This window comes from Sinohyriopsis cumingii, chromosome 17 (genome assembly GCF_028554795.1).
Source record: "Sinohyriopsis cumingii isolate HCF-2022 chromosome 17, ASM2855479v2, whole genome shotgun sequence".
NCBI lineage: Eukaryota > Metazoa > Mollusca > Bivalvia > Unionida > Unionidae > Sinohyriopsis > Sinohyriopsis cumingii.
The window spans coordinates 92,029,469-92,044,784 of record NC_142977.1 but is presented as its reverse complement, the minus strand read 5'-3'; the positions used below and the strand labels follow the sequence as shown (position 1 = coordinate 92,044,784).

Here is a 15,316-nt window from a genome sequence, read left to right as displayed (position 1 = left end):
GTAACGCTATTATCCCTAGGCAATTTTATGAAGGTAATTGTCTACAGGTGACTATAAGATAACGCTATATACCCTAGGCAATTTTATACCGGTAACTGTCTAGAGGTCATTATAAGATAACGCTATTACCTCTAGTAATTTTCTAGAGGTGTTTATAAGACAACGATATTATCCCGTGGCAATTTTATACCGGTAATTGTCTAGACGTAATTATAAGGTAACGCTATATACCCTAGGCAATTTTATACCGGTAATTGTCTAGACGTGATTATAAGGTAACGCTATATACCCTAGGCAATTTTATACCGGTAATTGTCTAGCGGTGATTATAAGATAACGCTATTACCTCTAGTCAATTGTATATAGGTAATTTTCCAGAGGTGTTTATAAGACAACGATATTATCCCGTGGCAATTTCATACCGGTAATTGTCTAGACGTGATTATAAGATAACGCTATTATCTCTAGGCAATTTTATACGGGTAATTGTCTAGAGTGATTATAAGGTAACGCTATATACCCTAGGCAATTTTATACCGGTAATTGTCTAGCGGTGATTATAAGATAACGCTATTACCTCTAGTCAATTGTATACAGGTAAATGTCTAGAGGTGATTATAAGGTAACGCTATTACCTCAAAGCAATTTTATACAGGCAATTGGTAACGCTATTACGCCTAGGCAATTTTATACGGGTAATTGTCTAGAGTGATTATAAGGTAACGCTATATACCCTAGGCAATTTTATACCGGTAATTGTCTAGAGTGATTATAAGGTAACGCTATATACCCTAGGCAATTTTATACCGGTAATTGTCTAGCGGTGATTATAAGCTAACGCTATTACCTCTAGACAATTTTATACAGGTAATTGTCTAGAGTGATTATAAGGTAACGCTATTATCCCTAGGCAATTTTATACCGGTAATTGTCTAGCGGTGATTATAAGATAACGCTATTACCTCTAGTCAATTGTATATAGGTAATTTTCCAGAGGTGTTTATAAGACAACGATATTATCCCGTGGCAATTTCATACCGGTAATTGTCTAGACGTGATTATAAGATAACGCTATTATCTCTAGGCAATTTTATACGGGTAATTGTCTAGAGTGATTATAAGGTAACGCTATATACCCTAGGCAATTTTATACCGGTAATTGTCTAGCGGTGATTATAAGATAACGCTATTACCTCTAGTCAATTGTATACAGGTAAATGTCTAGAGGTGATTATAAGGTAACGCTATTACCTCAAGGCAATTTTATACAGGCAATTGGTAACGCTATTACGCCTAGGCAATTTTATACGGGTAATTGTCTAGAGTGATTATAAGGTAACGCTATATACCCTAGGCAATTTTATACCGGTAATTGTCTAGAGTGATTATAAGGTAACGCTATATACCCTAGGCAATTTTATACCGGTAATTGTCTAGCGGTGATTATAAGCTAACGCTATTACCTCTAGACAATTTTATACAGGTAATTGTCTAGAGTGATTATAAGGTAACGCTATTATCCCTAGGCAATTTTATACCGGTAATTGTCTAGCGGTGCTTATAAGATAACGCTATTACCTCTAGTCAATTGTATACAGGTAATTTTCTAGAGGTGTTTATAAGACAACGATATTATCCCGTGGCAATTTCATACCGGTAATTGTCTAGACGTGATTATAAGATAACGCTATTATCTCTAGGCAATTTTATACGGGTAATTGTCTAGAGTGATTATAAAGTAACGCTATATACCCTAGGCAATTTTATACCGGTAATTGTCTAGAGTGATTATAAGGTAACGCTATATACCCTAAGCAATTTTATTCCGGTAATTGTCTAGCGGTGATTATAAGATAACGCTATTACCTCTAGTCAATTGTATACAGGTAAATGTCTAGAGGTGATTATGAGGTAACGCTATTACGCCTAGGCAATTTTATACAGGTAATTGTGTAGAGGTGATCATGAGGTAACGCTATTACCTCTAGGCAATTTTATACAGGTAATTGTGTAGAGGTGATCATGAGGTAACGCTATTACGCCTAGGCAATTTTATACAGGCAATTGTGTAGAGGTGATCATGAGGTAACGCTATTATGCCTAGGCAATTTTATACAGGCAATTGTGTAAAGGTGATCATGAGGTAACGCTATTACGCCTAGGCAATTTTATACAGGTAATTGTGTAGAGGTGATCATGAGGTAACGCTATTACGCCTAGGCAATTTTATACAGGCAATTGTGTATAGGTGATCATGAGGTAACGCTATTACGCCTAGGCAATTTTATACAGGCAATTGTGTAGAGGTGATCATGAGGTAACGCTATTACGCCTAGGCAAGTTTATACAGGTAATTGTGTAGAGGTGACCATGAGGTAACGCTATTACGCCTAGGCAATTTTATACAGGTAATTGTGTAGAGGTGATCATGAGGTAACGCTATTACGCCTAGGCAATTTTATACAGGTAATTGTGTAGAGGTGATCATGAGGTAACGCTATTACGCCTAGGCAATTTTATACAGGTAATTGTGTAGAGGTGATCATGAGGTAACGCTATTATCCCTACGCAATTTTATACAGGTAATTGTGTAGAGGTGATCATGAGGTAACGCTATTATCCCTAGGCAATTTTATACAGGTAATTGTGTAGAGGTGATCATGAGGTAACGCTATTACGCCTAGGCAATTTTATAATTGTCTTGGAGTTTATTAGAAGGTTAATGCGGTCATTGGCGTCAACAGGGTTGGTGTCACCCAGTGCGGTAACTCATGGTGTCACCCCCATGGACATCCTTCCTGCACAAAAATTCAAGCATCGTATAGCCAGCTATGTGTGGTAACTCATGGTGTAACCGCCAGGGACCCCCCTTTCCTGCACATAGTTTCAAAAATTCTATAAACAGTCATTTTTGTGTCACATCCTCTCATGGTCTCACCTGGAGCGGTCCGCACCCTCCCCCCCCCCCCCCGTGACCCGTGACGCACTGAATGCGGTTAGAGATAAACAACTAGCATTCGACAGATTATTTAATTTACTCACAATAGCTAAAGGTGATCTTGCATGCCGTATTTCTCTAAGCACTGATTAGGGATAAACCCTTCGGCTGATTTGCACAGATAAACTAAACGACGTGGAACAACCCATTGTTTTAAACTTCGGCAAGTCGTGGGTTGAAGAAGCATGGTTATTACACATTGTTACCTTTAATAAAAATGTTAAAAAATGTCTTATTAAATAATATATGCTCGTTCGTCATCAACTGTTCTGTTTCTTTGAGGTATAATGTTTCTCCACGCATAAAATGCAATACATAATTAGTTCGGTCGTTGGAAGAGTAAAAATTGCAGTGTCGATGTGTCATTTGACTTCGAAGGAAAATATCGAAACTCGAGGAATGATAGTCCATTTGTGAAGAGAATAAGACTAGCAAAATAAATTTCAGATTTCCTGATTTAGTGAGTCGACACAGCAAAATTCCTGATCGATTGAGCACAGCAAACTCATCAAAACAGATGTTAAAAGAGCTCAGACAAATTCAACAAATCATCGGGAACTTTTGAACAACGGCAACCTCCAGCCTCTGAAGTGGAGTAAGACAGCAAGGAGTGGTACTTGTGTCACTTTTGATCGTCTTTAAAATACCCCATGGAGGCTCGGTATCTAAGTTTGCAGAACATCGGACTTTTAATAATCCAAGCAGCAGGAAGGTTGAACAGACCATTTTTAGAAGGGTCCATTTGCAAAAATAAAGCTTCCTACGCAAAAATGAAAATTCAAGGTCTATAACGCCAAACCTCTAACCGACCGAGATTTCTTAAACTGGGTTAGCTGATTTTGTTATTTTATTTTATCGTTTGTTTTATTCAAATGTGTATGCGTGTTCGTTCACCCACCCGGACACACATTTTATGTTGCCACCCTCCCTGCTGCTTTCTCTTAACCGAAAATTCTATCAAGACCTGCACGATATTGCGACCGAGAATCATGTAAATTTATCCATGTGCGGTAGTTTGCGCACGTGAAAATAAGTTTTTGAACTTAATCATATCCATATCCCCTGAACACCAAGCCAGATGAATGTTTCGTAGAGTATGTGTATCGACTCCACTAAACACAACTAAAATATTGCAGTTATCTCTGATCACTTTATGTATTTGTGTATGTCACTGAGTAACATAAATCACGTCTGTGTTTTGTGCCTGCCTCGAGTAAATATCCGAGCTGGATTTGATCGTTTGTCCAGCATCACATCATCGTATACTACGTGATTATTAATAAATCCATCGACGTCATCTACAGATGGGACTCCATCAATATTGGTGATAAAATCAATAATATCATTACCATCCTCGTCCAACAATTTTGTATTTTCATTAAAATCTTTAAGCACAACGTCATTGTACGCGGTATATTTCGACGCAAGATATTTCATTTCCTCGTGGAGAGATTCTGTACGATAAATATATCCATTAGGTCGTACAAAATGATCATAGTTTCCATCATCGGAACTTTGAAACAGCCTCGCAGATACATGATGACTTTCCTGATATTTCTGACAAAATCAAACGTTTCACCGTCATAGAATTTAAGTTTGATTTAGTGGAAATATTGTTATAGCCGAAGTCCACGCATGCGCATTATGATCGGAACTCCTTTCTATTTATATTTAGATTTGTACAAAATCTCTTCGGTTGTTGTTTTTACCATTATTGGAAATTTTAATTTCTTTCCCAGTTCAATGATATCTTTGATAGACGCTCCTGTATCTTTACCTGTTTCTGCCCACTCATTTAATTTATTACGTCTTAGATCTGATAAACTATTTCCACGTATCGCGTTGGTAAAATCTGTAACTTGCTCAGCTGCACAATTTAGCGTTGAAAATTTCATCGGTATGAGATCATTAATGTTATGTTTATGATTCAGCGGATATATCGCATAAACAACTGTAGTCACGGGATACGCTCGTTCATAATATGACTTGTCAATACCAGTCAACATTCCTGGTTTGGAATTTTTATTTAACGTAACAATATTTCCAGTGTGATGTAATCGAACAGGGTCACGTTTGTCACGGATAATCCATGTATCGTCTACTTCGGCGGTATCTACCGCTACAATAAACTTTATTCTATAACTTTATTCTATAATCAATAATCGTCGCTGCTCGTTGGTCATACATTGTAGCATAGATGCGACTTTTGTCAACGTTGTGCATAATTCTGAATGCTGACCACACACGAGCTGCACCATCGCCGCGATATTCTTTCTTGGCGACACGAATACTTTTAATCAGAGTTTTATTCGTCGGATCAACCAGAGTTCGCCTAGCTTTAGAGGATTTAATCGCAGATAATCTCTCAAATAATTGCAAATGATTAATGATCGGTTTTTTAGTTTTAGTTCCCTGTAATAAAGCTTGCGTAAATGACTTCTGTGGATATCACGTGCAAAGCGTATGAAGAGGAAGTCTAGGACCAAAACCGTGTTTAAAATCTAGGAAAGGAGTTAGAGGTGAAACGTAGCTGTTTGTAAACTGAGGTGGTAAAAAAGGAGAGCTGAAACAATATTAGGATAACATGACTACGATGAATCTCCCATAAAAACTCTAATGACTATCTAGCCAGATTTTCAAAATAATTATTTAGACAAATAATATTATCATATAAATAGAGCAAAATAAATTTATGAAACATCTCATCATCAAGAATTATGAAGCATCTCGAGATGGTGTAATTAGGAACTGTCATTAAAAGAGCCAGTCGGTTCTGTCGATAAATCTGGTTATCTCAAATTCACTCAGTGGAATAAGAATTATTACTCATATAGGTTTGTGTACGAATGTTTCCACGGACTAATCGAAGACGGTCTTGTGATCGATCATATTGATTCAAATCCGGAAAATAATAATTTGTGTAATTTACGAGCTATTACGCAAACTCAAAATCGCAAATTTGGAAGAACCGGTAAACACCAACAATATGAATATAGAGATTGGTGAAGAAATAATATTTTAATCTATGAATACAGCTGGCAAATATTTTGATATTTACATGACTTCGGTACAACACGTCGCGGATAAAATATACAACTCAGCGTTTTCAATGAATTATAAAAAAAATAACATTTCAGTAGTTCATAAGCATGAACTGTGAAGGGAGATAACTCTGTCAAACAACGCTTTCTCCGATATAGTGATTAAGCAGTAGTCTCCCTTGCAAATGCGTAATATTTTATGACTGCAGCGATTATTTTGTGACATCGTAACTGTTATATTCAATACATTAACTGTCTGTGTGGCAATTAGCTGTCAGTGGAGCAGCCTAATTTGTAACAGTGCAAATTAGTAGAAGAATATTTACACCTTTTAACTTCGTTCCTGATAAATTCAGGAAAACAACAAGTATACCTCACCTGCGTCAAATACAGCAAGTTATTTTTAGATCTCGAGGTAATATAGCTGTACATAGACCTACATGTATTTTAACACACCATGACATGTGGCAGCAATGTATGTGTGATTATTAAATGCAGATATTTTATACGGTGTGTTTGGGAAATTCAATTAAATCCACGCTGCAGTTTACAACAATTATGATTTATTCAGTATAACGATCACTTGTTGAACTCTAGTATAGATAACTTCATAAAATTGTCTGAAACATATATCAGCAAGGATGATCCGTGATGCAGCGTTAGCGTGGCGGGATCTCATTCTCGAGATCTGGTGTTCCGATCCCGTGACTGACAAATGTCGACGGTGGAAAAATGTTTGCAATTTTTCATTTAAAAGTGGGAGCCCGCCCATTTGCTCGAACTTGAACAGACAAGCGCACCTTCCCAACATGTCACCACGTGGTGGTTGCTCTTTTGCACTCTCCCGGGATTGATTATGGGAAAGGATGTGCAGACTATTGTTGAACGTAGAGAAGGCACCCGTTCGTGTATGTTGTGCCGGCCAAATAATTAAGATTATATGTATTGTGCCGTCCTTAAAAAAAAATAAACAGTAACAATGATAAGCACTCAACCTCATTGAAGGGTATACCCATACAAAGACATTCAGAAATAACGTCGCCAGAAAGATAAACCTCGTGAAGGGTGCCCCATACAACATTCAGAAAAATGAAGGGTATGCCCATACAAGGACATTAAGAAAGAATGTCGCCAGAAAGAAAAGCCTCATGAAGGGTGTCCCATACAACATTCAGAAAAATAACAAAGAATGTCGGCCATAAGAAAGGCTTTGTATGAAGGAGCCCTCATTAAACGACAAATACTGGCAAATGAAGGATACCCATGGAATGGTAACCACTCGTCATTGCTACTGTTTAATTTTTATTTTTATTCTTTTATAAATTATTCAGTTCTGATGAAATATTTTAGTTTTTACTGATTATTACCCAAAATGTTTCGTATTGCACGATTTTGATTAATAATTTGATAAAAAAAATTTCTGAAATAATTTGTATTATGAAATAATTTTGAAAATTCAGCTGGATTGCACGATTTTGAGTACTATTTACCCAATCAAATTTAGAATTTCAGTTGGATTGCACAATTTTGAGTACCATTTTCACTATCAATTTTAGGATTTCAACTGGATTACACGATATTTTATAATTCCAAATCTGATTCAGGAATACAATTATTCAGATTCAGAAATAATTTTATTTTAAACAGATAATACATTTCGAAAATATTAATGTTACTATTTCTGCGATTGAAAAATTACGTCATGACAGTATGCAAATTTATGATCAACTTGATCCTGAAAAAATTATTTGTGATTTTGAATCATTACAACAGCGAAGATCCGAAAAAAGATATACATTACCAGCAGAATTCCGATTTATTAAGCTGATTCAGCAGTCTGTGTTACTATTATTGGCGACAGTCAGAGATACACAAGCTGAACAATTCGTTTCACTCGCGATTGAGAAAATTAGATAAGAATTATCTCACGAATACGAAACAAAAATGATTGTGAATACGTGAGTATGACAGTTGAGAAAGATTATATCAACGAGTGACAACGTCCTTGACAGTCAAGAGTCAAATTATTCATTATAAAATTAAAAATGGTGTCACCAGTGACTGTGAAAGGGAAATTAGTGAAAACGTCAGTAACAGATAAGCAAAGTGAAAGTATGAAATCCTTGACAGAGTCGATGATGAAGTCATTAAGGAATAGTTCATTCCTGGCTGTAGTATAAAATTTTTTATTTCTGAGAATTTCTTTGATTGGATATCATCGTGGTTTTCAGCGGTGTTGTATTAGCTACGATGTGTTGTAGTAATTCGTTCGACGTTGACCATTATTATTATTTATTATATCGGAGGTCTAATACCGTTTCTCGTAGACAATGACTCCGTCCTCGACGTAGCTATTGCCTCATGATAAATCTTAATCATTTCTGTGAATTCCTGATCTGAGACTTGATGATATCAATAAAGATAATTTAGAGTATGCTAGCGTCGCTGTATGTAATTTTATTGTATACTGGTGTACTTTATCAGCCGCGCATGTGGTTTTGTCTTTTCCGATGATATTAAGAACATCAGCAACTCCTGTTACAACTGCAACGCCGATTACTATCACAGGTGCTATTGCATATGTAGTTGATAATGCACCGATGACCATTACTGTTCTAGCGATGACAGCAGATGCAGAGTATAACATTTTATCAATAACAACGACATGTCTGCGGTATTTTGTTTTTGTTTTAATGTATAATCATCGGTGATATTTTTTAGTTGGGTATGCCACGAACACACTTGCTCGTATCTGAAATGCTGAACTTCGATTGGGTTTTGATTAATTATATTTTAAATAGGTATTGGTTTAGCGATTAATTCAAGACACCAATAGTACAACACTGGGGTGCCTTTTTCTTCGGGTTCCACCACAAATGTTACTTCATCGTTGTGATCTAGAACTGCCAACAATACAGAAGATCCAGTTAGTGGATAACGCCGTGAAATTGTGGTAGATATCGTGAATCTTGTAACGCTGAGTACTGAGAACCTGTATATACCGGTAACCTCATCGCGATGGTTGATGGATTTATTGGGTGGTACCCATAATGCTGATCCAGACGCTACTGTATATACTACACTATCGGTAATTTGTTTTTCAGAGAGCTTACTATCAAGAACTGCTGGATTCTCAAAAATTTCATGATTGGTCCTATTTGTGTTTCTACCACAAATTTGTAAACGCTTTTACGTGAGTAGAAACTTCAGATCTAAATGTGGTCAATCCATCATTGCTTGTCATTAACGATGTCATCATCTGGATGTTGATATTGTCGACGAATGTCTTCGTTACATCGTCATAATTTGATTCTGGTTCTCTAAGATCAGTAATCTTATTATTAGCCATATTGAGAGAACCAGTCATTGTATCATCAATCTCAGTTCTGAGTGTGTTTTTGTTACTGTCTACGTATCTTATTTATGCCACATCATAATCTGATTTTGGTTCTCTCACACTAATAATTGTATTTTTACTCATGTTGGGATCGCCTTACATAATATCCCCACTTCTTCTGATACGTCTAGTAATCTCTCCCACGAGTGTTAAGACTGATTCAAGTGCATTTTAAATTTTACCGTTCTTAGTAAATACGGCCAAATTATCTTCAGTTGGATCTGAAACCCGAAGGATAATATCTATCAACAGGATATTGCTCGTCTTTAATCACCATTGTTTATCCTGAAAATCAGCTAGTTCATTCTTGGCCTTGTTAATAGTTGCAGGCGAGAAGATCTTCCGTAAATATCTACCATTGTATATTAACTAAGACCTGTTTAAAATGTTGCAGAAAGTGGTATACTTGTGCACGACGTTATGAGGTGGTGTCAGCGATCTTGACACGGCATTGATCACAGCGAGTACTTCACGTCCACATATCGTCGGATATGTTATTGCCTGTGCTGGTAATGTTGAATACCAGATTGGAGTGTTGTGAAGTCTGCTGTCATATTTAAAAAATTCTTTTGGTTGTGACAGTTCATACGAAACAAAATAACAAATTCCACGTAGATCAATCTCTTACGCAACCCAATTAGTACCTTTTTCAGAGTTGTTATCGCGATTAATGATAACGGTTTCCCGGATATTTGGTTGTTTTTGGTAATTGATCATGGATAAATACACATCTTAAGTTTTTTGTTATTTTTAATGGCTTAGCAGCATCAATTAAATCAAAATTGGACATAGGAAGAATCAACGAATTGTCCCGGGAATTCTTAAACCATTTCCGTACCTGGCAGTCTTGGACCTTTCCCTTTGTTTTGGAAGTCTTGATTTCGTGACCTGTTGTTTTTATAGTGCCATTCCAGCACAAGTTAAGCTGCTTTTGCAACAGCTGGGGCTGCAGCTGCTATCAACGCTGGTATAACTGCGAGAAGTGGAAATATACCACTCGTCTTAGCGATGTCTTTAATGGCTCCCGCAGAAAGATTAAGTCGTATGCCGGTCTTTGATCTTCTGGCTTCACTGAAGTCCCTGAGCTGAGGTTCTGACAATGATATGTTATTCGGACCACCTGCGATTTGTTCCTTTATTAGTGATAATTTTAAACCACAGTTCCTTTTTTATACTGATTATAGCTTTTTGATCTGACCAGTAGTCGGAGTAACACTAACATGATGACATGACATTATAATATCATGAGCGATTTAATTGCTGATCGCTCGTATCCAATTACATGTTTTCTACTGGAGCGTCAATAACTCTCATTCGTCCACCAAAACCTTCATGTAGCATTGTTTTGTCTGAGATTATAACAGCGACTGATCTGTAACCACCAGGAATAACTGGTGGACCAGGTATACTTGGTGGTGATTGTGCTACACGAGCTCGGAAGTGTATATCAACGACAGATTGCATGAATAAATCTAAATGTTCCAACGAAAAGTAATAGATTGGATACAGAGTTGTAAAAATCACGCTGTGATATCTGCAAATCAGAATCAGCATTCTGATCACGCCCCATAAATGTCATCAAACGATGATATGCGCGTGCTACATTATTGCGATCAAAACTTAGCAATACTTCTTCGGATGGTTCTTGATACCCATTTATACTTTAAAAAAACACCAGAAACTCCAAATGTGTGAAATGCCGTTGAATTTCATGCTTGTGTGTTTTCTCGTGCATTTTCCTGAAATGCGATGAATATAGTTGCGGTGCAGAAACACCTTGCAGTGATGCTATCTGCCATGTAAATAAGCCAACAACTTCACTTGAAATACTGACTGTTGTCATCGTCAACCATGACAACGTTGATTTACTACCTCATAAAAGAGCGATGGAGTCATTACTGGCATCCATAACTAAAGTTTTTAGTCTTACTATGCATGCACCAAGTGCGTCTGATCGCCAGATTGCATTATTGTCGTTGTCATTTCTAACAAGTACAACTGTATGCTTGGCTCCAAAATAACCTTTCTGACATGTCTGCAAAATCCAAATGTATGTGCTAGTGGAATCACACATGAAATGTCTTCTTCATCATTTAACATTAATCTACGTGCCGCAAATCCTAAGCTGAATACATCGCTCATTGATATTACTGCACCAGTAGGTCCATCCCTGCAACGTTTCTTACGTTTCCTACGAACTTCTTCGGAAAATCGGGCTAATGGTTTCGGTCTTGGTTTGGGTTTTGGAGTAACAAGATCCCTTACATCGCCTCCCTCCTCATGGACTTTGTCAATACTCAAAAGTATTTGTTGTATTTCTCCTTGTAATTGTGGTTGAAGAGCAGCTATTTCACCTGGAAGTTCTCGTATAGTCTTTTTCTTTGTATAGTTCTTTCTGCATTTTTCCAGTTGCTTTAGCGTTTTGCTCCAACGTGGGGACGTCTTTGGTAGCCTTTGTAACTCCTTCAGTAGCCTTGGTAACCGGTTTAATTAATTGTTATGCACCTTCTGCCAATTCCACCTGATACTCCTGACGCTCTTGTAATTTTTGTTTGACAGCATCACTTACTGGAATATATTTCTTAAATAACTCTAGTCGCTGTCGAGCTAGTTTAGCTGTATGATATTCCGTTATTTATATAATAATGATTTAATTACACCACACTACAGCCGCAGGGGGAGTGACAACAAAAATTGAGTCGGTAAACGAACACGCATAAAAATTTGAAACCACAAACGTCAAAAATAAAATAACAAAATGTGCTAACCCAATTTGAGAAATCTCGGTCGGTTAGAGGTTTCGGTTTGGCGTTATTGACCTTGCATTTTAATTTTATTCTAGGAAGCTTTATTTTCGCAAATGGACCCTTCTAAAAAATGATCTATTCATCCTTCCTATTTCTATCCAAGTGTTGCGGATTCGATATCCGACAAAGTCAGTCATGGGAGACTGCCTCGGTGTGTCCTTCGGAAAGTCACGTACCTCACATTTCCGCGACATGATATAGCCAGTATTCTGTTAGAATATGCCTTTAAAATCAACACACCGATCTAAATATATATATATATATATAAAATCCTGCAATGACCTACCAAGAGCAGAAAAGATAGCGAATAAAAGTAATAATATATTCGACTTTCCGTGGATTTGAAAGACAGAAAACAACACAGCATAATGTGTGTGTGTGTGTGTGTGTGCGTGTGCGTGCGCGTTGGTGATATATGACAATGCTAAGTCTGACAACTATATTTCTTTGGGGGGAGGGGTGGGGGGAACCAGTAAATGCTTCATTTTCTTGTATTAATATTAAATTTCCCGTCATTTTCTAAGTAGGTACTTGTACAATGTCGTTTGTTTGTGTCGTGTGCACTGCCCCTCCCCGGGTAGGACCAAAAAAGGCATACCTTTTGAGTCTCAAGCTACCACCACCACCTCCACCATCACCAAACCTTATATGGAAGTTTGGCACGTAAGGATGAATTAAACAAGGAAAATATAATCAGGTCATAGATATACGTGTGCATAATAAATACTTGTTCCGAGATAAAATGGTTTATTCTAATCATTAAATGGCGTGAGCGTATCCACAGAGCGTGAGAATCTATTAAGATAATCCACATAAAATAATATCATTCCTGTTTAATTCTTTTTGACAACTTTCTTTTGATAATAACGCTAACAACCTTTGCAGTGATAAGCGTCTTAACCCAGGAATGAAATTAAATTTTTGAAAAATCTCCAATTCATTAAAGACGATCTCAAAATCTAAATATCTCAGTCATATTTAGGCTTATTCATGCCTTTGTCTATGTTAAGTGGTTCTTGCGTAATCCTGCAAATAAGCTTACTGACACAGACAGACAGGAAGAACTGATAAAGATTCACCTCCCAGCTGCAGGCAATGAGGAGTGAAAAAATTATTTGATCGAGTTTCAATAAATAAATTCCGCGATAGCATAGACTCTGAAATACAAGTTGAAAAGCTGCACCATATATAAACTCACCTGAGGCTATTTTGACCATGTCAAGTTTCAGTTAAGGTGTTTATAAAATATATATCCCTGCGTTCTCAGGTATGTCTCACCCACCCCCACTCCCTAAATGATTGCCTCAACCGTCAAGCCCCTGGGATAAAAATAGAAGCCATCCATTAATATTGTTTCATCTATGAATTTATCATTTTATTCCTAGCATGTATGTATGTATGTATGTATTTATGTATACACGCGCGCACGACGTAACCTTCAAATAGTGATATACTGTAAAAGACGATGAATATTAAATATATAAAATATTGTCCTTAATGCGGCATCTCAAACATAAAAGCAGAAAAAGAAAGAAGGAAAAAAGGAAGGATTACCATCTGGTGGCTTTTGTGCAGAATTTGATGAAATCTTCCCCAAACACTTCCCCATCTTCGCCAAATTGAGTTAATACATATCTGTCAGAGATAAATGTTTTCGATTATTACTTGAGCGAACCCACCTTTGTCTGAAAAACGTCGAAACGTCGAAATTAAGCCTTCCTGCAAGTGATTTAAAAATAAAAAGCGTCGACAGATTTAAAAAAGCATCGACACTTTCCTGAGAAAATCTCTCAGGAATTTTTCTAATTAATATTACTCCATTGTCGTTGGTGATTTTTTCTAGTTTATTATGCACGCTGTTTACGCAATTACGTCTTAATTGAGGTCGCGCCCTTCCTGCTGATATTAATTTATCCAAATATTTTATCGAGACCTACACGATATCGGGATCTAGGATCATATAAACTTATTGTTATAAATTCATGCGGAGTAGCTTGCGCTCGTGAAAAGAAATTTCTAAATTTAATTATATCCATATCTCCGCTACACCAGGTCTGATGAATATTGCGCAACGTATGTGTGCCTACGCCATGAAACACAACTAAAACATTACAGTTATCCCTGATTACTTTCGGAATCTGTACGTATCGCTGAGTAACATATATTACATCAGTGTTTTTATGTCTTCCTCGAGAAAATATTCTATATGGATTTGATTGTTTGTCCAGCATCACCTGATCGTATACAACTAAATTATTAATAAATCCATCTAGATCATCTACAGATGGTGCTTAATCAATTCGGTTATAAATTTAATGACATCGTCATTCAGTAATCGCGCGTTTTCATTAAAATCTTTAAGCACATCGTAGCATCTCTGATCATCAACTGATGGTGCTACCAAATACAACTTATCCCATTTCAGCCATCTCATTATAAGATTGAGTAACAATTGCGTCTTACCCGATCCAGATGGTCCTATTATTTTCATTCTGATCGAATTTGGCAACGCAGGATGATGTTTAGCTGGCTCTTGTTTTCGAGTCGCTGAGAAATCAATTATATCCATATTATATGAACATATGAATCTATATTGTTTACGCTGTAGAATCAAAACCCCAACTAATGATCTATCCACGGTTACAACAACAAATGCGAGAATAGCATATGGTGGAAGATGTGCAGTATGTAACAGAAAAACGTTTTCATTTTTACCTATAAAAGATGGTGGTGATATTGCTAAATTAATGTCAAAGTTCCCAGGAACTCCGTGGGCTAAATACCCAGGAGAAAAACATCTACCAGGATATAATTATTGTGGTCCTGGTACTCGACTTGATATCAGACTTGACAATGAAGATCAACCAAAACCAGGTGAGTATCCGATAAACGCTATTGATGAAGCGTGTCATGTTCATGATGTAGCGTATAAAAGTGAAAATCTACAAGACAGACATATCGCAGATGTGAAATTAATTCATGCGTTAAATTCTATAAAAAAAATAAAAATATAAGAGAATCACTAGCTAATTTGTTAGTAAGATCCGCGATGAAAAGTAAATTAGCGCTAGGT

General features: G+C 36.8%; 1 protein-coding gene across 2 annotated transcripts in view; it reads right to left on the bottom strand.

Moving 5' to 3' along the window:
• Nucleotides 1-15,316, bottom strand: part of LOC149779425 (uncharacterized) — a 47,245-nt gene that overhangs the window by 14,008 nt on the left and 17,921 nt on the right. For both annotated transcript variants that reach the window (XM_089940083.1, XM_089940084.1), the window contains exon 3: nt 13,798-13,878. In XM_089940083.1, the coding sequence (XP_089796209.1) occupies nt 13,798-13,852 (55 nt within the window). In that variant the 5' untranslated portion in view covers nt 13,853-13,878. The remainder of the gene's footprint in view (nt 1-13,797; nt 13,879-15,316) is intronic.